Source organism: the organism of the source record quoted next, unplaced genomic scaffold, assembly GCF_019419815.1.
Source record: "Pyrus x bretschneideri cultivar Hongxiangsu unplaced genomic scaffold, Pyrus_bretschneideri_v1 Contig28, whole genome shotgun sequence".
NCBI lineage: Eukaryota > Viridiplantae > Streptophyta > Magnoliopsida > Rosales > Rosaceae > Pyrus > Pyrus x bretschneideri.
This window is the reverse complement of record NW_025999590.1, coordinates 1906154-1930997: the sequence shown is the minus strand read 5'-3', so window position 1 is coordinate 1930997 and position 24844 is coordinate 1906154. Positions and strand designations below refer to the sequence as shown.

Below are 24844 nucleotides of genomic sequence, written 5' to 3'. Positions count from 1 at the left end.
GCAGAGGACGACATGTTAAAAAATACAAATAATTGGTTCACTAATTAGGTCTTGAGCTATTGCGCCAATCGTGGTGATACCGACATAGGACCAACCAATAATAATGGAAATAATAAACAGAGTGCCCCTCTATTATTTGGTTACTTGTCTTAGTTTTGTTTATTTAAATTCAAATCAGTAAGGACAATATATAAATTCCCACTGCGAATCGGTCACCATAAAGTTCTAAGAATCTATATATGCAAATTGACGGATTCTGGTCGGAATGTGGACGTCCAGTTGTCCAAAACCGTTTTTTTTATTCGTCAAAATTTTCGTTTTTTTTTTTTTTTTTTGTTTTTTTAGTTGGTCAATGGCAATTAGTTGTAGTTAAAAGAAAAATGATTAAGGTAGGCGAGGATTTTTGAGGTAAAGTAATAATGACCACAATTGAAGATAAGATGAAAAGAAACCGAGTAAGGTGATTTTGACATGTGAAACGAATATACATATACTCCGATTAGAAAATGCAATTATAAGATAGAAACTTAGGAAAAAAGGGTAGAGAAATACCTATTTGGATAGAGACTTTAAAAAAATACATGAAATACTTGGAGCTAACGAAGACTTAATGCAAAATAGAGCACAATGACGTTCTAGATCTATACAATGGACTTTCTTCTTGTTATTGTTAATGACAAATAGTTGAAACTTTTTTATGCTTGACATATCTGGTATACTTACTTTCGAGGTTAATTTTTAATTGTATTACAGTTCCTCATAATTGAATTAATTTTCATAGAATTACTAAATTTTGTTTTACATCAGTTTATTTAACAATAATAAGTTACAAACGTTGAAAAATGCAAATTTGAAATTCTTCTCAAACGGTTAAGAAAAACAAAAGAAACTACGAGCTCGTTTGGATGTGCTATTTACTTGCATTTTAGTAAGGATTGGTTCCAAAAATATTTTCACTAAAAGTGCTTTCAGTCATTTTAAAATGCAAATTTGAAATTCATCTCAAACGGTTAAGAAACAAATTGCAGATTTAGAATGTATGATCTTCATTCTTAGGCATTTATTTTGACAGAATGCTAGCAATTTTCTACTTATAACTTATTGTTTTACCTTCTCGGCTCTCTTACTCATTTTGTAACGCTGCTTGATAATCTAAGCAATCTACTTTCTAGATAACCCTTTAAAGATCAATTAAGCAAAAAACAAACCAACTTAGAATCATTTAACTGTTCAATTAGCATTGTCAAAACTATAGTATTTAATGATAAACATGGTTTGTCTATTTATTCGATAACAATTAAATGACTAAACGATTTATGATTTAGTTAATATTTTGTATAGATGATATTTCAATGGTGTTTTAGAAAATAGATGATTCTGATTATCAAACAACATTATATGATAAATGAAAATTGAGAAGATCCAAATGAGAAAATTGCTAGCATTTTTCTTCATCTTCTGTCATTTGAACTAAGAAAATAAACCAATCCAAATTGATAATGCTCATCTATATTGCATGTAATGTACACCTCCATTATAAGTACTTTGCATTACTACATAATCAAGGAATATAAGATATTCATTCATTAACAAAATAAAATAGACGGCATGCTAGTAAAGTTCAATGACTTAATTTTTTGTTTTGTTTTTTTTAAAGAGAGGGAGAAGAGTTCGAAATTAATACATTGATTTAGCAGTGGGCTCTATTGCAGTAGGTCACTTTTGATTTCCAATGGTTTGGACACGTGGCGTTTTGAGAACTGTTAATAATTTGAACCGTTGGATTTTTAATAGTAAAAAATATTAAAAATGTTACCATTGAGGCACGTGAGAGTCCGATGCACAAACACAAGTACTATTCAGAGACTAACGATGAGCAATGTGACTTGTGTCGACAACACACGTGCGATGATGTGCCATCAAAGCAATCAAAATAATCGTCGTTCTTTTCTAATCGCGTCCTTTCTCTCCCCTAAACCCGTTAGACGCAGAAGCACACGGAGACAGGGACAGAGACAGAGACAAAACCCAAATCCCCCTCTTTCCTCAACCAAAAAATTAACGCCATATCCGACTTCTTTCTCTCTCCTCTCCTCTCCTCTCCTCTCTCTTTCTCTCTCTACATTTTTCTGATACAATGTAGGAAGAAGAAGATACCCCATTGTTGATTGAAAGCTAAGTCTTTCTCTCTCTCTCTCTCTCTCTGATGCACACAACAAATAAGTGTGTGAATGTGAAAGCTAAGTCTCTCAGAAGCACTTTCCGTAGAAACCCAGCAAAATCCATTCCTTCTGGTTCCTCAACATTCACTCTCTCTCTCTCTCTCTCTCTCTCTCTCTCTCTCTGTGTCTGTCATGGGGCTTGGTTATTTAATTCCTCTGGGGATTCTGTGATTTTGGCATTCGAGCTGAGATGGGTTTTGCGTTTCGGAGCAATGTGGGTTGAATTGGAGGGGTTTTAGGTATCTTTTTTGGAGGGGCGTTTTCGGATCTTGAGAAACAATGGCGTTGTTTAGGAAGTTCTTCTACCGGAAGCCACCGGATGGGCTTTTGGAGATATCTGAGAGGGTTTATGGTATGCTTTTCTGGGCTTTAGTTTCTTTCAAATTTGGTTTATTGAAGATGATGTTTGTTAAATTTGTGCAATGGCTTGAATGTGGGTTGTGTTACTGGTATTTTTCCTTCTTTTTGTTCTTTTTTTTTGTGTGTTGTTGTTAGAAACTCAACTAAGAGCTGCTTGTTTGCAATTTGAGAAGATGTCTATATTTGGAGATGCATATTTACTGTGCCTTTTGGGATTCCAAAGAATGAAGTGAACTGCATTAGTTGGACAGAATCTGCATGAATGGAGCTGCATTAGTTTGACCAATACAGACATTGGGGAGACTCTGTTTAATATGTCCTGGGAATAGGGTTTAGGGTTGATTTGTGGGCACACGCCGGACAAGTTTAAAGTTCCCGTATATTGCTAGAATTTTTTATCTGGCAATTAACTATTGTGCTCTAAAGTTGAAAGAAGAAATGAATCTAAAGTCGCTACTTCATTTGCACACAGACACAAATTGTGAAACTTTATTTTGGTGTGGTGATGTACAAATTTTGCACAGATACAATGTATGCATGAATGTGGAATTTATCAAATTTTTGTGTTCTTTATATACTTCCTAATATGTATATCCTTCAACAGTCGAATGCTGATGAATGTTTCAGAAGGAAAAAGTTTGTTTTGTATTTGCTGGCTTGTTCACATGTTCTGTGTATGGTTTTGCCCTTACGCTGCAGAAGAATCTAAACCATGTATATTTACTTGTTGGTAATTGTTTTCTCTACACATGTAGTTTTTGATTGCTGTTTTACCACCGACGTTTTGGGAGAAGATGAATATAAAGTCTACATAGGAGGCATAGCAGGACAACTGCGTGATCAGTTTCCTGATGCGTCATTCATGGTCTTTAACTTTCGAGATGGAGAAAACCAAAGCCTGCTTTGCAACATATTGTCTGAGTATGACATGACAATAATGGACTATCCTCGCCACTACGAAGGTTGCGCACTACTCACAATGGAAGCGATCCACCACTTCCTGAGGTCAAGTGAAAGCTGGCTTTCACTCGGCAACATAATGTGCTCTTGATGCATTGTGAACGAGGTGGTTGGTTGGTATTGGCATTCATGCTGGCTGCACTCTTGATTTACAGGAAGCAGTACACTGAGGAGCACAAGACGTTGGACATGATTTACAAGCAAGCACCTAGGGAACTTTTGCAGTTAATGTCACCGTTGAATCCCATGCCTTCGCAACTGAGGTATTTGCAGTATATAACAAGAAGAAATGTGGGATCAGAATGGCCTCCACTGGATAGGGCGCTTACGTTGGACTGCATCATCATTAGATTTATTCCTAATATGGATGGAGAGGGAGGTTGCCGTCCAATATTTAGAATATATGGACAGGACCCTTTTATGGCTGCTGATCGAACTCCTAAAGTTTTGTTCTCAACTCCAAAAAGGAGCAAATTAGTACGACATTACAAGCAGGTGGTTGAAGTCATTTTACTCTCATTTATATGTTTTTTCTTTTGGTATTGTAGATTGTATTTTTCTCTTCCTGAACAAGGAAGAGCTTTTTGTTGGTAATTTGTTCTCATGTGCTTGGATCGTTTACCCTTCCAACCGTACTCTTAAGTTCTTAACTGCCCTATTGGAAGTTGCTGGAAATCTGTTCTCATGTGCTATTATCTTAAGTTGGATAGTTGCATGTCATGGTTTCTTTTATCTATATGTTGATGCTTTGCTTTGAACTTCATTTTAATTCTTAACTTCTTGGTGCAGGCAGATTGTGAACTAGTTAAAATTGATATACATTGCCATATCCAAGGTGATGTGGTTCTCGAGTGTATTAGTCTGGATGGTGATCTGGAACGCGAAGAGATGATGTTTCGGATCATGTTCAATACAGCCTTTATAAGGTCCAATATTTTGATGCTTAATCGTGAGGACATAGACATCTTATGGAATGTTAAGGATCAATTTCCCAAGAATTTCAGAGCAGAGGTACTCATCTACCCTTTGCGTTCTCCTTTTTGTTTAGTGAAATTTCAACTCATGTTTAGGAGCACATGGTAATCATTATCACTACTGTTAATAATTTTATCTGGATGAAGGTTCTTTTCTCAGAGATGGATGCTGCTTCTTCTCTTATATCTATTGATTTGCCTGGTATGGAGGAGAAAGATGGCCTTCCTGTGGAAGCTTTTGCAAAAGTTCAGGAGATTTTTAGCAACGTTGATTGGCTAGATCCAAAGGCAGATGTAACGCATGTGCTCCAGAAGATTGCCTCGTCAGGCGTTCTTCATAAACTGGATAGTGCTTCTTTGCATAATGTAGAAACATGCAGCTTGTTGCTGGACTCAACTCCTGAAAAACTTAAATCAGAAGTGAAGTCATCAGAAAATGATATCAGTAGTCCCACATTCATGGCTCAGGGGAAGCACGATAGTGCTTCTGGTTATACTACAGAGACAGGGAGCTTTTCGCTTGAATCAATTCCTGAAAAACTTCGTTCAGAAGTTAAATCAATAGAAAATGATGTCCGGAGTCTCACATCTGTGGCTCAGGGAAAGCATGATGGTGCTTCTGCTCATACCACAGAGACAGGCAACTTATTGTTAGAATCACTTCCTGGAAAAGTTAAATCAGAACCAAAGGCAACAGAAAATGTTATTAAATCAGAAGTGAACTCATCAGCAACTGATATCAAGAGTACCACATCTATGGCTCAGGGGAGACATGATAGTGCTTCTGCTCATGCTACAGAGACAGCCAACTTGTTGATAGAATCACTTCCCGAGTGCCGCAAAACAGAACCAAGGGCATCAGAAAATAGTATCAAAAGTCCTCCATATATGGCTCTTGGGAAACTATCTATCACCAACATTCAACCGTCTCTAGATAGCGGTTTAATCAGAAAAAAGATTGAACCCCAAGACCTACAAGCTGCTCTCCTACACCCTACACATTCTAAAATCATATCTCAGCGAGCACGTCAAGGTTCCCTATCTGCACCAGTTTCATTTTGTAATTCCTTTCAAGGATCGCCTGTGCCGATATCAAGATATCAAAGTGCACCCTCAGCTCTTGGCATTACAGCTCTGTTGCAGGATCATGCTACATATAATAGGGAAGACCAAATCCGACAGCCTGAAACTATATCTCCCCCATCGCATGCCACATCAGCTCCTGATTTAACTCTACGGTCTCTACCTAAATCTGTCCAACCTGGTAAGTTGTCTTTACCCGCACCACCACCTTCTTCATTGCAATTTTAGGCTTGCAACTGTAGAAAAGGTTTCTGTTGCTACTCCACCTTCTCCTCTGCCACTAGAACTTCTGCAACAAAATTCAAATTCCCCAGAGGCTTTGCTTAACGAGCACACTAAAACTACATTACAGGGTAAAGGTCAGTTAGCATCTGTTCCTCTTCCCCCTCCACCTCCACCTCCACCTCGTAGTCAGTCAGTGACATCTTCATCCTCTGACAGCAAGGGCTCAGTTTCAATTCCCCCTCCCCCTGCACCTCCTCATTTTTCAGGGGCATCTCCATCTTCCCCTGTCAAGAACTCAATTTCAGCTCCTCCTCCCCCTCCTCCACCCCCATCTTTTTCAGGGTCATCTCCATCTCTCTGTGGCAAGAATTTAATTTCATTGCCCCCTCCTCCTCTCCCTTCATCCTTGGAGGAATCTCCATCATCCTCTCTCAAGAACTCAAGTTCAGCTCCCCTTGCTCCTCCACCTCCTTCATCCTTTCTAGGAACATCATCCTCTGTCAATAAATCAGTCTCACCCCCCACTCCCCCGCCACCTCCCCCTTCCTTCCAGGGAATGTCATCCTCTGTCAAAAGCTCAGTTTCAACACCACCTCCCCCTCCTCCACCTCCATTTTCAGGAAGACCACCATCATCCACAGTCAATAACCCCTCCACTGAAGCTCCCCCTCCCCCTCCACTCCCTGGTTCTGCTTCTCAGCAGTCACGTCTGGCCCCACTCCACCTCCTCCACCTCCTTTACGTTCAGGCTCTGCCTTTACTTCAACTGTAACACCTTCTGCTCCACCACCGCCCCCTCCTCCAGCTTTGGCACCAAAGGAATCCTTATCCCAGAATGCTGTACCTGTGCCACCTGTACCACCTCCTCCTCACTCCAATGGGGTATCAAAATCTAGTGGTTCCCCCACATCCAACTCCAGGGATAGTAATGGTAATATTCCTTCAATTCCTGGACCACCGTCTGGTGTTCCATTTAGTCTGAAGGGACGGGGCCTAACGCGTCCAAGTTCCAGAAATCAGCCTCAACCTAAAAAGGCCAATCTAAAGCCATATCATTGGCTAAAATTAACAAGAGCGATTCACGGAAGCTTATGGGCTGAAGCACAAAAATCTGATGAAGCAACCAAGTATGCCACTTTATGTAAATAATTTATTAGTTTCTATAAATTCATACAATTGGCTCCCTATTATTCTGAATCTGTTTACTCTGCTCCAGGCCTCCAGAGTTTGACATGAAAGAACTCGAGAGTCTTTTTTCTGCAGCTGCTCCAAATTCAGAGAATGGGAATACAGGAGGAAAATCTGGTGGTCGTGCCAAAGGACCTAAATCTGAAAAAGTTCAGCTGGTAATTTGCATTGCATACTGGTTTTACTTCATTTGTGGGTAACTAGAGTTGTGTCGATCTGTTAATGCAGGGTGGGCTTACCTGACCTAGCGTACATCAGTAATGTTCCTCAACGGGTCCCTTCAAGGAGCATTTTGATGTGTTGTGTATATTAAGGATCAAATTATTAATTCAGCAGTATGTGCAAGTGGAACTTCATAGTATGTTTCCACAGAGCCAATAGCAATTGTGCTTGGTCATAAAGTCTATTATTTCTTGCACAAGCTCTCCTTTTTTGGCATATTGGAAAAATCTTGTAAATGTGTTATTGCTAGTTAACTGGCTTGAAATGAGGATCTGTCTAGCGTGTTTCTGGTTGTACCTTTTTATTTTGTATTGAATTAATTGAATAGTCTTCCTTTGCCACCTCAATTGTAATGAGAAATTTACTGGTTCTTGCAGATTGAGCTAAGGCGGGCATATAATTGCGAAATAATGCTTACTAAAGTTAAAATCCCTTTGCCTGATTTGATGGTAAGCTAAACCTAAATGGACATGTTATCTTGTATATCCTCAACAGTTTGAGTTAGTCCTGTGGTTCTATAAACAAATAAATGGGAGTTAAATACTGATTAAGTTACAATTTTAAAACTTCAAATACTAGCAAGTAGTGACTGTTTCTTTGCTGAAACGATGCATGATATCAACTGGTGTTCTGATTTTTGGATGTTGGGTGCAATGATCTTAGTACAGAAGTTCCTACATTAATGATAGCTTGTCTAATTTGTTCCTTTTCTTTCCTACTGACATCTTTCAGAGTTCAGTGCTTGCCTTGGACGATTCTGCATTAGATATTGATCAGGTTGAGAACCTCATAAAATTTTGTCCAACAAAAGAAGAGATGGAATTACTCAAGGTACTTTTATCTCGTTGTAATCTCTGCTTCATGTCACTGTGTGAGCTTCTATAAAATTCCCTTGTTATTTTTACCTTCAAATTGCTTACAATAAGTATACAAGGCTTCTGTTTTCTGAGTAACAAATCATGCTTTGGTGCTCAGGGTTACAATGGAGACAAGGAAAACTTGGGAAAATGTGAACAGGTGAGTGGATTTTACGTTTTCCATCTTTCCCTTACCTCTCCTTTCTTTTCAATTGAGAATTCATTTTGTTGACAGCAAGGCAAGTGCTGTCTTTATAATTCTGCTCATTTAATTATATGCTAGCTTCTTGTTGCTTACCGTTTGGCTGAAATAAAATATATTTTGGTGTCAACTGCATAACTCTTAAGATGCTCTTTGAATTTAGTCTTAGTTTTGTATTAGTACTGAACTCTTTGGGAGAAATCACCATGATAAGAATCTTAACTCCCATCTCCCAGTGTCTCTCTCTACATTTTATGCTTTGATTAATTACTTTGTGCATTTTATGACAGTTTTTCCTTGAACTAATGAAAGTTCCACGGGTAGAGCCCAAGCTTAGAGTTTTCTCATTTAAAATACAATTCCATACCCAGGTGAGGGGACTGCATTATTTCCCAATGCTTTCTGTTTCTGTTGTGCTTCATGTTATTCATGTGTCCATGGTGTTGCAATTTGTTAGGTTTTCGATCTCAGAAGGAATTTGAACACCGTCAATTCAGTGGCGGATGAGGCAAGCAACTTTTCATTTTTGAGTACTTATGTTTTCATCTGTGATTGATAAGTTCACCTCTTAATCTATTTCCACTAATGTGCTTATCAGATCAGAAGTTCGGAAAAGCTGAAAAGGATCATGCAAACCATTCTTTCTTTGGGTAATGCCTTGAATCATGGGACTGCAAGAGGTGAGTGGATTTTGTTGGTTACCATTTTGTGTTAATACATCATCATGATGTATATGGTTTGCAGACTGTGGTGAATCACTGCATACATTGACTATGGTGTGATAAATGAAACAAAGTTGCAAGTTAGGGTTGGGCAGATGTGTAATTGTTGCAAAAATGTTATAAAATAAGCTCATTTGTCCTTGTTTTACGTTGATTAATTTTGTTCTTAGTCTTTTTAATTATATCTGTAGGTTCTGCTATTGGATTTCGATTGGATAGTCTCCTTAAGCTCACTGATACACGAGCCCGTAATAACAAGATGACTCTCATGCATTACCTCTGTAAGGTGATTTCTTTAAAGCCTTTTAGTCCATTCTTTTAATCTTTTGTGGAACTTTTCTCCTTCACTTGGTACACGTTGATCTGGAGAAGTTTAAGCATATAGAAAACGTTCATTTGGTTAAGTCCCAAACTGATCTTATAGATGGAGTTGTTCTACAAGTGTATAATTTTTAACTTTGAGAATTCTATAAAATTCCTCTCCAACAAACCACAGGTGCTTGCGGAGAAGCTGCCAGAACTTCTTGATTTTCCGAAAGACCTAGTTAGTTTGGAGGCTTCAACAAAGGTATTATGTTTTCTTTTTTTTATTTCTCCCTTAATTCTTGTAGGTAAAGTGAACTTTTATACATTTGGTGCGAATGAGCTAAATTTTAATTATGATGTAGGTACAATTGAAATATTTGGCAGAGGAAATGCAAGCCATTAGTAAAGGGCTAGAGAAGGTTGTGCAAGAGTTGACTGCCTCCGAAAATGATGGTCCTGTGTCAGAAACGTTTTGCAAGGTGACATACATAAACTATTTGGCACATTTGGCTTGCAGAAACTATATTAGATGACATAGTTGGCTCACATATAAAACTTAAAGACCATCATAATAAACACTTGATCACCGATGGCAAAGTTCAACAACTGCCTCTCATTCAAGTTGTTACACAAAGATCATAATGTGCTTGTGATTTCATCCTGTTTTTGGTAGATCTATTTTGATGCTAATTTAATTTATCTACTGAGAAATGTTCAGACGCTAAAGGAGTTCCTTGGTCATGCTGAAGCCGAAGTGAGGTCGTTGGCGTCACTTTATTCTACTGTGGTATGTCTCAATTTTTTTAAGCTGTTGGGTTTGCTTATGACATCTTAAGAGAAACATTGTTAAACTTACCTTCAACGTGGTTGTCTTCAGGGGAGAAATGCAGATGCATTAGCTCTTTATTTTGGGGAAGACCCTGCTCGTTGCCCGTTTGAGCAAGGTACATTTTTTCTAACTTTGTTGTGGTTCTGATTTTCTATGAACCGTAGGTAATTCTTTTCATCCATAAATATTCTGTGACGATTCAGAAGTAGTCTTGGTCTATACCCTCTGCGTTGAGTGTCGCGCATTCTTAGGAACATGCAAACTGTTTATTGATCCTCTGACTAGATGCTAAGAATGAAGTAATGTGATTTCACGGACAACATTTACTCTTTAACTGCATTATTGTATTTTCGGATTGATTTTTGAAATTTGTCATGCAGTTGTATCTACTCTATTCAACTTTGTGAAGTTGTTTGTCCGAGCGCATGAGGAAAACTGTAAGCAGCTTGAATTTGAAAAGAAGAAAGCACTCAAGGAGGCGGAAAATGAGAAGATGAAAGCGGGAAATCTTTCCAAAAAAGAGTCCGAGCTCTTGATACAGAATCAGTATGAGTGCCAGCATTAAGTCGTAATGATACATATCACCATTGTTCCCTTTCGCAACCAAAGCTGTTCTCCGGTGGATATATTTTTTCACTCCGTGGATTAAATCCGTTGAAAGGTTCAGAGGATCGTGAACACAAATACGGCTGAGACATCCAATTCTGGTGACGTGCAGAAGAATGTTTTCGTCTTCATTTTAAAGTAAAGCCGGTGGTATACAGAAGGGAGAAGTCACTTTAAGTAGTAAGCACATTTCGTCCTCTAATATTGTTTTTGGAACTTCTGATCCGTCTCTTGTGATTTCATCGTTGTTTCCGTTAATTCGGTTTAATGTTTTCTGGAGCAGAGATGCTGGAGTGTATACGGAGTCGGGTTCAACAAGCTACTTGTACCATATGAATGAAGAATTTTGTTGTATAAATATACACAGTAGCTAGCTTTTTAGGTTTCCTTTTCGGCTTTTCCCATCCCTAATTTTAGTTGTAGGGATGTAAATCTTTGATACAAGGGAATAGAAAAAGGCAATATAATCTAAATTTTTTGAGAATGGGCCATATGAATGGCAAACATCGGAGCATATGCTCTAATGTATCTTATATGTTAGGATTTTTACCATTAGATTTAACGGCTAAAATTCCGGTGAATAGTATACATCGAAACATACTAGAAAATCTCATACGAACAAAGACAATCGAATGGGATGCAGAAAAACTACTATTTGCTCTCCCTCCCAAGGACTCTTGGCATAGAGGAAAGGACAAAGACCGGAGCTATGTTTTTTTGGAAAGTTTTTGGTCTTTGTCTTGAAGCTCTAGTCAATTGTGCTTATTGTCTACAGCCTTGGGTTAGTATTATTATTCAACTAAATGGATGATGACATGGTGAAAATGGCTAATCATGTGATATATTCAAATCCCAAGTCCAATTTTCCATGACGTATAGCACCAACTACTCATGTCACTCCGGGCACACGTGTTCAAGTTTGAGACTCTAGGGGAAGCGCGGAATTGAAAACAGGACCTCGGATGAATGAATAAATGCTCAACCACTTAAATTGCAAGCCTTTGAATATTAATACCAGCTCGTTTAATTAATAATTATGGTTGAATTACAGCAGATAACTTACAAAATACAATATATGTTGAAAAGTAAAGATGAATGATTTTTCATTTTGAGGTGATTGAAGGGGATAAGACATGAAGGAAACTCATCATTTCGTGGGAATTTTAAATGATAAGCTTTATTAATGCGTTGTCCGTCTTCGACCGTCAAGTTTGACAAATTTGCTTCATTTCTTTCTTCTACGTATCTTGACTATAAGGAGTTATCCGCTCCAATCTATGAATTTGATCTATTTGTAGGTCTTGCAATCGAACGTGCAACTGCAGCAGCTAAAGTTTGAGTGAAATTAGGATCCTTGGTTAACGAAGCAACGTAATCCTCAACTCTTCCGGGGCTAACCATGCTTTGAGGGCTTCCCAATCCTCCATTTTCTTGATTACTGGATCCCGAGAGACTAAGATCGAGCGTTACAGGCTCCGGCAGAGAGGGACTTATATTAATCACGTCATTATTAGTTCCGATACCACTTGAAGGAAAATTAACGGGCATAATTATGTTCTTATGTGAACATGAAAATTGTCCAAATGGTACAGAATCATTGATGGCGTCATGGTTGTGCTCTCCTTCGTATGTCGCCACGAGGATGGAATCATCCTCTATGCACCTCTGTACCTAAATTTCAGGCAGCGGAAAACACAGGATAAATAAGTTTAGCTAAAAGAAAAAAATATTAGTGAATTCATTTGCAAATTAATTAAAAAAAAAAACTTCATTTCTTGGGCAAATGGTTCATTTATACGTACCTTCTTTTTGACAGGGCATCGAGGAGCGAAGGAACACCTGAAATAAGCTCGAGGGGATGAAGGGTTGTCTTTGGTGACCTTCTGTCCATATTTCCTCCATTGATATCCATCTTTCACAATCTAATTAATTTCGTTCAATTAAATTCACAATTAATATTAATAAATAAACCTAATGCTTTTAGGTTTATATCTAATTAGTCTAATTTTCTACATTATAAGGGAGGACTTGACTTACAAGGCTGTTGTCTTTAGAATCGGTTTTCACGAGGAACTGTGATGTCTTATTGTGGGATGCCTGAAACTGATCGGGATGCTCATCAGTTCTCTGTCTCTTGCTCGTAATCGCGCTGTTGATATTCGTGGTCATGATATGTCGATGATCACACGGTTGTTGTTGGATATGCATTTGGCGCAGCTGCTGCTGCTCAAGTGTTGAGCGCTTGGTGGTCAAGTGTTGAAGCAGGAATCTTAGGATTTCATTCTCTTTCCTCAAACGTTGCAAGTCTTCTTGAACACTGTCTACAACCTGATCACGATCATCAGCCATAATACAAAAGCAAAATCATCAAACGATCTCACAAATTATTCAACCCTAGGTCACGAAGAGTCCGTGGGGGTTAACTCAAGCGATGATGGTGCATGCAGAAATGGGATAGGACCAAGGAAAGTGGTGAGAGTGCGTGTAGAAATGCGTAAAGATTATGCTAAGTTCAGAGTTTAATTCCCTCCGTTAAACTCATAAATCATAACCGCGTTTATATAGATCAAATTCAGTACCTTTTGCTTGTTAAGGGTATGAGCATCCATGTTTATAGATTCAGATAAGTTGATGTAAAGATTCAAGAACCTGCAGATTGCTAAAATAAGTATATTGTTAACAAGCTAGGGAGAAGAACAATATATAATCCGATGAAGTAGCAATACACACACACACACACACATATAGCTACAGGTTTAGGGTATTTGTTGGGGGTCTTGAATCTTGCTGTCAAGTTCAAGGAAATTTCACAATTGATTCAACGAATGTTTAGTGCCTTCGATTCCTGGCATGTCTGAGAATTTGTGTTGAAATATTGAGTAATATAATGAGCGTGTTGGAAAAATATATGATATGACCACTAGTGACGCTATGATTACACGAAACATGCAACGACGTCACCACATGCTCGTCATCATGGGAAACGACGTAAGTTTAGTATTAGTCCGACATGTTTGTTCGGGGAGCCTTTTGAATCTTGACGCTTGCTTATGTTATGGTCTTCGACGGATCACTTTATTTCACCTTTTGCCTTTTAATTTCCAAGATTGTATAAAAACAAAGAAAACGAAACGTGGCTTGTTGGGATTTGCTTTTAGGGTGTATTTGCAACGTTATTGTTGTTGTAAGTACTTAATTATTACATAAAAAAACTTAATTAGAATAATAGTTTCGTAGTGATAAGGTAGTTAGAAGATTGTTCTTGTGGTAAAAAAATTGGATTTAAATTCCTATACTGAAATCTATTAAAATTTGGACCCAAAATTAAAGGTTTTGTCAACTCTTCGTTAATCGTGAGCACGTGGGATTCACATGCTAACAATTAATGCAAAATTCCGTTTTAATCGCATATGTGTGGCTCACATGCTAGCAATTAATGGAGAGTTGACGAAATTTATAATTTTAGAACTAAATCCTGATAGACTTCACCACATAGATTTAAAACCTAATTTTTTTTTACACACAACATCTTTCTTTCGACTTTTCTATCACTACGGGGACTAATAATCGAATTGGACAAAAAAAAAAAAAATTCCATTACTTAAGTGTCCATTCTGTATATATATTCATCACCTAACAACTTTTTTTTGAAGACTTTCAAAATGCATTATTTTTAATAATAGGATTGAAGATTCAAACAATGACTCTTTGTGACCATTAGAAAGAAAGAGACAACCAAACTAAAAGCTAGCTGGCAATGACGAAACCAAGAACTTGGAGAAGAAGGGCCGAACACGAACCCTATAGGAGAAGGTTACAAATCAAAATTTTTTTTTGGTGAATGTTATATTTATAATTTTCTTTCCTTAGGAGTAGTGGTTGTATTTAAATCAATTTAAAAAGAGAAAAAAAATATTTAAATATGTAGGCATGAAGTTTTCTTCCTCGCCATAGGCTATAAGCAATCGGCTATGGCTTCACTTTTCGACGTTAGAGGCTGAAGGCAAGAGCTTTTCCATCTCAGGGAGATCTCATATGGTGTAGATTGTAAGGGCCATGTCAAGCCCCTCTGGTGCTCTGTCCCTTCCAGTTGGTACATAAAACGTCTTTGACTATGTATACTTCAACTTAACACTACATAAAACGTATTGGAAAATAGTTTTCACAATGTTAACAACTTATAATTATAGACGAGTCTTCTCTCTAATTAAGCCCCTAATCATTTACCCTGAGTAATTAAACCTTACTTCCATATGGCTAGCTACTCGTTGTGGTAATCAAAGATGGAATTGAAGAAGATAGCGATTTGCTGCAGTGATGGAAAACAATAATGTCTATGCACTTTGGTGTGTGTTCCATTCTCATAACATTTAATAATTTAACGCACTAACGCCTATGAAAAAAAAGGATGAACTGCCAATTTTAGTCTCCGAATTATTACCTAAGTGAAAATTAGGTCTCTAAACTACTTTTTTTTCCAGAAAAATTAGTCATTGAATTATAAAAATCTACCTATTACATCCCTAATATTAGATTCGAAGCTACTATATTCAATTTTTCATCAATTTAAGTCACGTTACTTGCATGTGATACACATTAGAGGATAGATTGGTAATTTTCCATAAACAAATAGTGTATGAAGTTAACTTTGGAAGGTAAATTAGACGTTAGATTCGTAACCTAGCTATATGAAATGTTAAGGGCTTATAGGCGAGAAAATGATGGTAATACACTCTACAGTGTGTCAAGTGACTTAAGTTGACAAAAAGTTGGATAAAATAGTTTTGAATATATAGCAAAATGAAATTAGGGACTTATTTTACAAAAAAAATTATTTAGGGACCTAATTTTAACTAAGGTGTTAATTCAAGGACTAAATCGACACTTCACAAAAAAAAAAAAAAAGAAAGAAAAAAAAGAAAGAAATTGAAGAAGAGTAATATTTGCTAAGTGGCAATGACCAATGGGAACATAATACCATCCCACAAAATAAGAGAGATTTTTCAGTAAACTCGAAATACAAAGCGAAACACAACATGTTATTATATAATTAGAAAAAAGTTTTCATTTTGAGTGTCTCTCTATGATACATGGTGCTCCATATTTCTGGGCACAATCATTTCTCCGTGAAATAGTAAACAAATAAAGAATGTAAGCGTACGGCAAAGGCACCTCAAGGAACCAAAAAGTCTTTGTATTTTTTTCATATTCAGAGGTCGTCGTTAATTGAAGTCAATTATGAAAGGGCTAAATTTCCACAGACAAAGTACCAATTGACTAACCAACAAGGAGAAGCCGATCAGTGGACCATGCACGAAACCTCCCCACCAGTGCCCACTTCATCACATGACTCGCTTCACTCTTCCTTCGTAATATATGATGAGAGATTATTTTAAGTATCATGTATTCAAGGAGTATTTCACATATTATAATATAAGTAACGGACATAATTTAAGTATCATGTATTCAAGGAAAATTTCATACGAACAAAGACAATCGAATGGGATGCAGAAAAACTACTATTTGTTCTCCCTCCCAAGGGCTCTTGGTATAGAGGAAAGGACAAAGACCGGAACTATGCTTTTTTGGTAGGTTTTGGTCTTTGTCTTGAAGCTCTAGTCAATTGTGCTTAGAGAAGTGTTATTGGTACTTCAAAAATCTCATTCTACACTCCTCATAAGTGTATTTTTCTTTCTAAATATAAAAAGTTTGGAATGTTGGATGAAAATTTTGGAGTGCCAATAACAATTCCCTTGTGCTTATTGTCTACAACTTTGGGTTGGTATTATTATTCAACTAAATGGATAATGTGCGACATGGTGAAAATGGCTAATCATGTGATATAATCAAATCCCTAGTCCAATTTTCCATGATGTATAGCACCAACCACTCTCATGTCACTCTGGGCACACGTGTTCAAGTTTGAGACTCTCGGGGAAGTGCGAAATTGAAGACATGACCTCGGGTGAATGAATAAATACTCAACCACTTAAATTGCAAGCCTTTCAATATTAATACTGCTCGTTTAATTAATAATTATGGTTGAATTGCAGCAGATAACTTACAAAATACAATGTATGTTGAAAAGTAAAGATGAATGATTTTTCATTTTGAGGTGATCGAAAGGGATAAGACACGAAGGAAACTCATCATTTCGTGGGAATTTTAAATGATAAGCTTTATTAATGCGTTGTCCGTCTTCGACCGTCAAGTTTGACAAATTTGCTTCATTTCTTTCTTCTACGTATCTTGACTATAAGGAGTTATCCGCTCCAATCTATGAATTTGGTCTATTTGCAGGTCTTGCAATCGAACGTGCAACTGCAGCAACTAAAGTTTGTGTGAAATTAGGATCCTTGGTTAAAGAAGCAACGTGATCCTCAACTCTTCCGGGGCTAACCATGCTTTGAGGGCTTCCCAAACCTCCATTTTCTTGATTACTGGATCCCGAGAGACTAAGATCCAGCGTTACAGGCTCCGGCGGAGAGGGACTTATATTAATCACGTCATTATTAGTTCTGATACCACTTGAAGGAAAATTAACGGGCACAATTATGTTCTTATGTGAACATGAAAATTGTCCAAATGGTACAGAATCATTGATGGCTTCGTGGTTGTGCTCTCCTTCGTATGTTGCCACGAGGAAGGAATCATCCTCTATGCACCTCTGTACCTAAATTTCAGGCAGCGGAAAACACAGGATAAACAAGTTTAGCTAAAAGAAAAAAAATACTAGTGAATTCATTTGCAAATTAATAAAAAAAAAAAAAAAAACTTAATTTCTTTGGGCAAATGGTTCATTTATACGTACCTTCTTTTTGACAGGGCATCGAGGAGCGAAGGAACTCCTGAAATAAGCTCGAGGGGATGAAGGGTTGTCTTTGGTGACCTTTTGTCCATATTTCCTCCATTGATATCCATCCTTCACAATCTAATTAATTTCGTTCAATTAAATTCACAATTAATATTAATAAATAAACCTAATGCTTTTAGGTTTATATCTAATTAGTCTAATTTTCTACATTATAAGGGAGGACTTGACTTACAAGGCTGTTGTCTTTAGAATCGGATTTCACTAGGAACTGTGATGTCTTATTGTGGTATGCCGGAAACTGATCGGGATGCTCATCAGTTCTCTGTCTCTTGCTCGTAATCGCGCTGTTGATATTCGTGGTCATGATATATCGATGATCACACGGTTGTTGTTGGATATGCATTTGGCGCAGCTGCTGCTGCTCAAGTGTTGAGCGCTTGGTGGTCAAGTGTTGAAGCAGGACTCTTAGGGTTTCATTCTCTTTCCTCAAACGTTGCAAGTCTTCTTGAACACTGTCTACAACCTGGTCACGATCATCAGCCATAATACAAAAGCAAAATCATCAAACGATCTCATAAATTATTCAACCCTAGGTCACGAAGAGTCCGTGGGGGTTAACTCAAGCGGTGATGGTGCATGCAGAAACGGGATAGGATTATGCTACGTCCAAGGAAAGTGGTGAGAGTGCGTGTAGAAATGCGTAAGGATTATGCTAAGTTCAGAGTTTATTTTCCTCCGTTATAACCCATAAATCAAAACCGCGTATATAGATCAAATTCAGTACCTTTCGCTTGTTAGGGGTACAAGCATCCATGTTTATAGATTCAGATAAGTTGATGTAAAGATTCAAGAACCTGCAGGTTGCTGATATAACTATACTGTTAACATGCTAGGGAGAAGAACAATATATAATCCGATGAAGTAGCAATACACACACACACACACACACATATAGCTATAGGTTTAGGGTATTTGCACTACTAAAAATTTGGCTATAAGCCACCCTTTTCATTCGGTGGCTATTGTCAAGTGTTGCCACTCATATTGGTGGTAAACCTCTATGGCCACCAAGCACCCACTAAACTAGAGAATGTGGCCTATGTAGAGGACTCTATTGTTACAATGGCTACCAATATTACATTGGTGGGTATGTGAATAGTACAACATTTTTATATTTTATAATTATTTCTAAATTTCAAAGCATGTCATTGTCTCTTATTGGTGACTAGGTTTGAAACTAACATTGGTGGCTTTTATACTCATACACCCACTAATCCTATGTGTCTTTATTAGGATCAGTGGCTTTTAAAGTATAGGCACCAACAATGGTGTGAATCTATAGCATTCCAAATGTCCAGTAGGTTGGAATTGTATTACATGCATTTTAGTAATAGCTATGTACTCTATTAAAACTCAGCTTCTTAATATAGAATTGGCAAGAAATTTAAATTTGCAAAAGGATTCACATTGACAACCAACCACACTTTATATCCCATACATTTATCAATAACAAGGTTTGTCTCTATTAAAGACACCATATTACATTCAAGTCCGTTGTCCAACACATCCAAGTATCCAAGGGTGATGACGTTACATTTTATAACACCTATGTACCTATGCACATCCACCAACAGTAAACTGAACAAACAACTCCACCCAATTGGATCTATGCCTTCCCTATGGCATTTGTATATGTACATGAAGCAAAAATCACAAAAAAGTATCATAGTTAGCTTATCACTTACTGAAGCCAGTGACATTCACCATGCATGGACGATACCCAATCTCATCATCTGTGCCATTATTCTATAGCACAACAATACCCTCATCTTCAACTTCTCCACTTGCTTGGATCTCCATACCATTCCCTTGTTCAATTCTATTGACACAAACTTGAGGCACATCAATGCGATTTGGTTCCACCATGCCTCTATCAGCAGCCCTCTTCAACTCAGACAGTAATTTCAGCCCTCATTTCACGCTTCATATTCTCCACTTCCAATTCCACCTGTCTATTGTGTGCCACCATTGACTTGGCATACTCTTTCCTCAATTGTGCAAACACATTTGCTGCCTCAATCCTTTGCCTTTCTTCTCTCTCACTTGCCTCCATCTTAAGTTTCTCAATTTCAAAGTTAGCAGCTTTTCTTTGCTCCTCATACGATGCTTTAATTGCTTCAACCTCTCTACAAATTCCCCTTTTCTCAGTTATAATACTTGGCACATCAAACCACACAACCCATGTCCCAAACCCTCTTACACGGTTGTCTCTCTCAGGCCCCAATACATTAGCGTACACAATATGCCGAACCTCATCAGTTATGATCTCATTCCTATCCTCGTACAACTTTAGGTTTGTATTGAATTCATCCTGCAAGTTGTTTCCAAAATTAATTACCAATGTATTTGCACTCTATATACATTTGAAAGCCTTTTAAATCAAAGATATTCCAACCATGTTTCTCAAAAATACTAGTACTATTAGTTATTGTTCTGTTCACAGTGCCTACCAATAAACTCATATGCATCAGAATCTTTCATTACTTCACTGTATTCACTAATGCAAGCTGCTGTTGCCTTATGCTCTTTGTTTCATTGACATTAAATAACACATAATCTAATACACCTGATTGTTCACAATCCACAAACCTTTTATATATCTCACCTATAGATAAATTGTAGCAGCCGGTAATTGATGGCGTACTTACAATTATTGCAGCTGATCGAGCATCCACTGGTTCCCCATTCTTCCGAGTACGTGTTAGCGTAAAGAATGTAATGCGGTCTGGTTTGCTTCCATTCGCTTGTTCCTGTTAAGATAAATTGTCAAACAACTAATTGACGAGTAATTTCATAACATTGTTTTCAACTGGCACCTTCATTCCATGTGCACTAACATGTAGTTAAGTTACCATAACACATAACTCATGGCAGAGCCTTACATGTTCGTGTCTGATTTGCGCAAAAGACTTGGTTCCAGTCGTGTGATTTATTTGTAGCGCTTTCCTGTTCTTTCTACATGATGTAGCACGCTTCTACAGATGCCAAGTTTAGCATGCATTATTAGGGCTATGTGAAAGGAAATTCATCCTAATTTCCAATACATACAATCCATACATTTATCATCCACATTATGTCATAACTAAATCAAGCATATATGGTGCATAAAAAAGGAAGAACTTTGATCATTGTGTGTGCTACCTGAGCATCTACGGTGTCCCATAGTTGTACTAACAATTTCCATTGGCCTTGGTTGACACGGCCATCATGACAATGGAACCTTTCCGCTAATGGTGAGTGCAGGCATGGAGTATAGTATACCTTCTTCAGGTTTGCCTTGTAATCCTTCCATCTATCATTCAACTTCTTCTCACAAACCCGCCGAATTTTGGGCTCCAATTCGAGTGTTATTGCATCTGTCCAATCAAGAGTCCCTTGCCCATGTAGATATACATGATGTTGTTAATTATGCACCATCATTTAATATATGAAATATGAATTTGTATAGTGAACCCGTAATACCCATCCAGTAGGTTTCAAATATTTGTCTAATCGTACAAATTAAATTTACAGCAGACAAAGTTAAAAGAAGCCTCATTGCACATCACCAATCTGCATAGATGCTGCCTTTTAGTGGTGTATAATGTGCTATGGACCGTATTGTAATTGTCTATGGAGCCTCTTACGACATAATTGGTGCATCTCATTTCAAATATATCACAGTGAACCCCAATTTATTCTAGTGCTACTTTCTAAGTCACCAACTGCAAAATAATTGACATGGCCAATGAAAAGTTAAACTTGTGTATGGATAACAGCAGTTAAGGTCAAAGTAGGTTTGGAATGAATTAATCATAATTAAAAACTTAAGGCTTCAACCCTGCTTGTTAAGTAAGTCAATAATAGGCCATGTGATGGCATTATGTGGTTTTTTTCATTCCAGGGTTAAAACTAAAAGGCAATGAAATAATTAGCTATATATATAGGAAAACCAACCAACCATTAATGCCTTTACTATTGATTTACCTTAATCCTCTGCCAAGCACGATCTATGTTTGAAGCCCTGTAGAAATGCCTCCAATCAACTACATTAATTGGAAAATATGATGCTTCTTGAGCTAGCATTCCTAAGAACCTAGAAAATCTAGCAACGGTATGAGGAGGCTCTACCGGCTGCCCTTTCTCATTAAATTTCATCAGCTCCTTTGTACCATTTGGTGCCCATTGTGGCCTATTTATTCCCATACGAGCCTGCGCTGAATGGGTTATACGTTGACGTTCATCCACGACGCCTTCGACATTATTTGGAACTGTGAATTGCTGTATGTGGTCATGTTCCATCAGGTTGAATGCTAGTGGTTGAGTTTCGATGCCTTTGTTAATCGACATTGATGCAACTGAGTTATTGTTGCTGACCCACAGCACCTTCGTAATTACTTTTCATGTAAACACAACACAAGAGTGTTTAATTAACATTTGTAAACAAAAAAATTTCAATTTAACACCTCAATTAATTTCCTAGTAAGAAGAAATGAGTGGTAGATACTTCCTGCAATGGCTTTAATGTAACCTCTCTGCCTGAAGATAATTTCTTTTTTGAGTTGATAGCTTGATGCATCTAAACAGCTAAAGTGAAAAAAGTTAATTAAATGAATCCACACACGTTTCCTATCTGAGAGCAGCAAATTGAAAATTTGGCAGATACTTAAGTTCAGCGGGAAATCCTCCCGCCTAGTAATCCCTAGGAAAACAATTATTTAATTCATACACACTTATGGAGGTTAGCAGGTAGCCACACAAAATGGCCAGGTGTTGCTATTACCAAATAAAATAATTGGCAACCCATTAAATAATTGATCAGTCTGTGAGGTGGCAGATGGTTGATGAGATTGGCATATGCATTGTGTGGTCAAATTTCAGTGCTTTTGTAAGAAGAATCCCGGAACTATTAATTGTTCACACCTTAATTAAATGTTAATCCACTAAGTGGGTGTGAACTTACAATTAAGTGCCCTGCCCTCCATTCTAATCTCAATTATAAATATCAACCTTGAAGAGGATTTTGGACTTACAGCAGTTTCAACTTCGTCTGAAATTTACACCTAATCACCAATGGCACCTTTATTCCCAAATGCTCGCAGACAGTTATTTTGTAACACAAGTGAACACCCTTTTCCTACAGTGGATCATGAAGTGCTTGGTCCCATGATGCGTGCCCCAACCAATAACACTGCAACCCCAGTTCCCACCCAAGAAAACCTTGTCCCTGTGCTCACTGCAATCATGAAGATCTTGATTTTTGGCGTTACCTACAAGCTAACTTTCACATTGAATTCGAGTACGAGCAAAACCCCACACTAGAGTCAGGTGCCAACCAGCAGTTCGAATCCCCTGCAAAGACAACTACTGCTTGGGGTGAATGGAATGACTTTTCGCATGGCTCTAACATGCTTGTTTACCCTCCTCAATCACCCAATCCCTTGATCAATATTTATTGTCCTCGTTATGATGAGGCAGCGAAAAATGTGATCTTGAAAGATGAGCACTTTCCATCTGATCTTCCAGGTTTCGGTGTGAACGTGATTCCTCCCTGGTCCAACGAAATCGGCTACATGAAGCATGGTAGCAGTGGAAAACATCCTTGCATCAATGGTGATACTGACAAATTAATGACTAGTGGAAAGCAACCTTCCATCAGTGGTGACACAGTGAAAATAATATCATCTTTTTTCTCGGGTGATTCATACCGCTTTGATCCTATTGAGATTTGCAATGCTGTACACTTCGATTCTGATTCTGATTGTACCAGTACTGCAAGGACTCGTCATCCTCAAATAAGGTACAAGGCAGTTAAGGAGTGTGCTGCGTGCGAATATGTGGGTGGTCAAGAACATTGTGATTGGATGAATCGTGCTACAGGTCAAACAAAACAGGAAGCCATCCCCAAAGATATGCAGAATGCAAAATCACCATTCGATGATGCTTATGGTAAGAAGAGTTGAACCTATTTGGGAATGAATGTTATATTATGGTATTAGTATTCACGTATGTCCAGTGCAATGCAAGATATCAACCTTTACAAAACAAATCTCTAGTCTTTTGCTCTATGTAAACATTCATACTCAGTTTGTACCACCGTAGAAGATATGGATGTTTATCTTTTGAACCTAGGCAGTTGGTAACTATATAGACCGCTATGTTATTTTTGTTTCTGTATGGATGGTTTCTGGAATCAATATCATGTATGACTACTCTATGTATTTTGCAATTATAATAATGTGTACCAGTTTGATTTATACGTATTCAGCTACAGTTGCGCTAATTAAATATCATGAGAGAAAAACAAAGAAATCTGAAGACAAAATATATAGTGAACTAATGCTTACATCTTCCAGAGCAGAAGAATGGTTAGAAACTTCAAAGTTTAGATGAGAAAACGTTGGTTGCGAATTTCCTTCAAGATCCCCAGCTCTACCATGTAGAGCTTTAATAGTAGAACCAAACATGTTTTTAAGCTTTCCTAATCTTCCTCGTAGTTCTTCAACAGCTTTCAAAATTAAGCCAAATAATGAAGTTGTATATAGACTGACAATTCAATCTCAGGAATGCATGCAAAGACAGTCATCTTCTTATCTAGACCTTACCTCTGCCATCGTTGATACAAAGGACTGCATGTTCTCTTCCATATATTTTAATTGCTGCTCTTGTTATGTCACTGCAAATGCCACAATGTTATGCAAGACTTCAAGGTGCTGAGTTAATGTGGACTGAAATTTCTGGACTAGTATCCGGTTTCCATCTTCAATTTTTTCATTCCACTCTACAAAACCATCCATGGTCATAATCATAAATAACCCGAAGTTGTGAGGGAGATCTGATGTAGCATGCTCTAGCTCTGCTCTTAGCTCAAATGCATGCCCAACGAGTGATTTCTCTGAAAGTTAACAATGGAATAATAGTAAGAAAAGGGCATTTAAATGTACATTCCAGCATTAAATTAATATATGCATAAAATTGAACATGAACTAGTGTAGAATAATCCCGAATGTCGACTGTATAACTTTAAAGTAAGATGAAATGGAGAGAATCTATCTATGGTCTGAAAATGCAGATGGTGGCACGACAATTTGTTTTAGCAGACAACTTTGCTCACCCAATTGGAGGAGATTCACTATCAGAAATTCCTTCTCTTTGATGGTTGCATTTGCTTGTCAACGCTTGTCCTCAAGATTATATAGTGCATGTCCAGTTTCCTCAAGCATTTTCTGAATATA

General features: G+C 37.6%; 3 protein-coding genes across 3 annotated transcripts; 1 reads left to right on the top strand and 2 right to left on the bottom strand.

Annotated features, from left to right (window-relative positions):
- The first annotated feature begins 1966 nt into the window (after positions 1 to 1966).
- LOC103938974 (formin-like protein 6) lies at positions 1967 to 11240 on the top strand. The gene is given in 21 exon segments (XM_009349029.3): positions 1967 to 2574; positions 3338 to 3613; positions 3616 to 4037; positions 4332 to 4553; positions 4664 to 5829; positions 5831 to 6516; positions 6519 to 6951; positions 7041 to 7170; positions 7612 to 7683; positions 7967 to 8065; positions 8210 to 8251; positions 8584 to 8664; positions 8751 to 8801; positions 8892 to 8973; positions 9207 to 9301; positions 9512 to 9583; positions 9684 to 9800; positions 10040 to 10108; positions 10199 to 10265; positions 10531 to 10936; positions 11040 to 11240. Coding segments are annotated over 20 exon segments (4440 nt in total). The 5' UTR covers positions 1967 to 2501; the 3' UTR covers positions 10716 to 10936; positions 11040 to 11240.
- A 516-nt stretch (positions 11241 to 11756) lies between these two features.
- On the bottom strand, positions 11757 to 13630 carry LOC103938975 (probable WRKY transcription factor 40). Its single transcript, XM_009349031.3, has 4 exons — positions 13336 to 13630; positions 12794 to 13084; positions 12559 to 12678; positions 11757 to 12427 (listed from the first exon to the last, which is right to left on the bottom strand). The coding sequence occupies exons 1-4, from the start codon at positions 13363 to 13365 to the stop codon at positions 12032 to 12034; spliced, it is 837 nt and encodes a 278-aa protein (XP_009347306.1). The 5' UTR covers positions 13366 to 13630; the 3' UTR covers positions 11757 to 12031.
- A 3129-nt stretch (positions 13631 to 16759) lies between these two features.
- On the bottom strand, positions 16760 to 18710 carry LOC103938976 (probable WRKY transcription factor 40). Its single transcript, XM_048588573.1, has 3 exons — positions 17803 to 18710; positions 17568 to 17687; positions 16760 to 17429 (listed from the first exon to the last, which is right to left on the bottom strand). The coding sequence occupies exons 1-3, from the start codon at positions 18112 to 18114 to the stop codon at positions 17034 to 17036; spliced, it is 828 nt and encodes a 275-aa protein (XP_048444530.1). The 5' UTR covers positions 18115 to 18710; the 3' UTR covers positions 16760 to 17033.
- Between the last annotated feature and the right edge of the window lie 6134 nt (positions 18711 to 24844).

Bases quoted from the DNA above. Each gene is read 5' to 3' on its own strand.
- LOC103938975 (XM_009349031.3), bottom strand. From the start codon at position 13,365: ATGGATGCTCATACCCTTAACAAGCAAAAG. The intron at 12,679-12,793 runs GTAAGTCAAGTC...GAAATTAATTAG, and splicing joins ATTCTAAAGACAACAGCCTT to ATTGTGAAAGATGGATATCA. The intron at 12,428-12,558 runs GTACGTATAAAT...CCTGAAATTTAG, and splicing joins GATGCCCTGTCAAAAAGAAG to GTACAGAGGTGCATAGAGGA.
- LOC103938976 (XM_048588573.1), bottom strand. From the start codon at position 18,114: ATGGCTGATGATCGTGACCAGGTTGTAGACAGTGTTCAAGAAGACTTG. The intron at 17,688-17,802 runs GTAAGTCAAGTC...GAAATTAATTAG, and splicing joins ATTCTAAAGACAACAGCCTT to ATTGTGAAGGATGGATATCA. The intron at 17,430-17,567 runs GTACGTATAAAT...CCTGAAATTTAG, and splicing joins GATGCCCTGTCAAAAAGAAG to GTACAGAGGTGCATAGAGGA.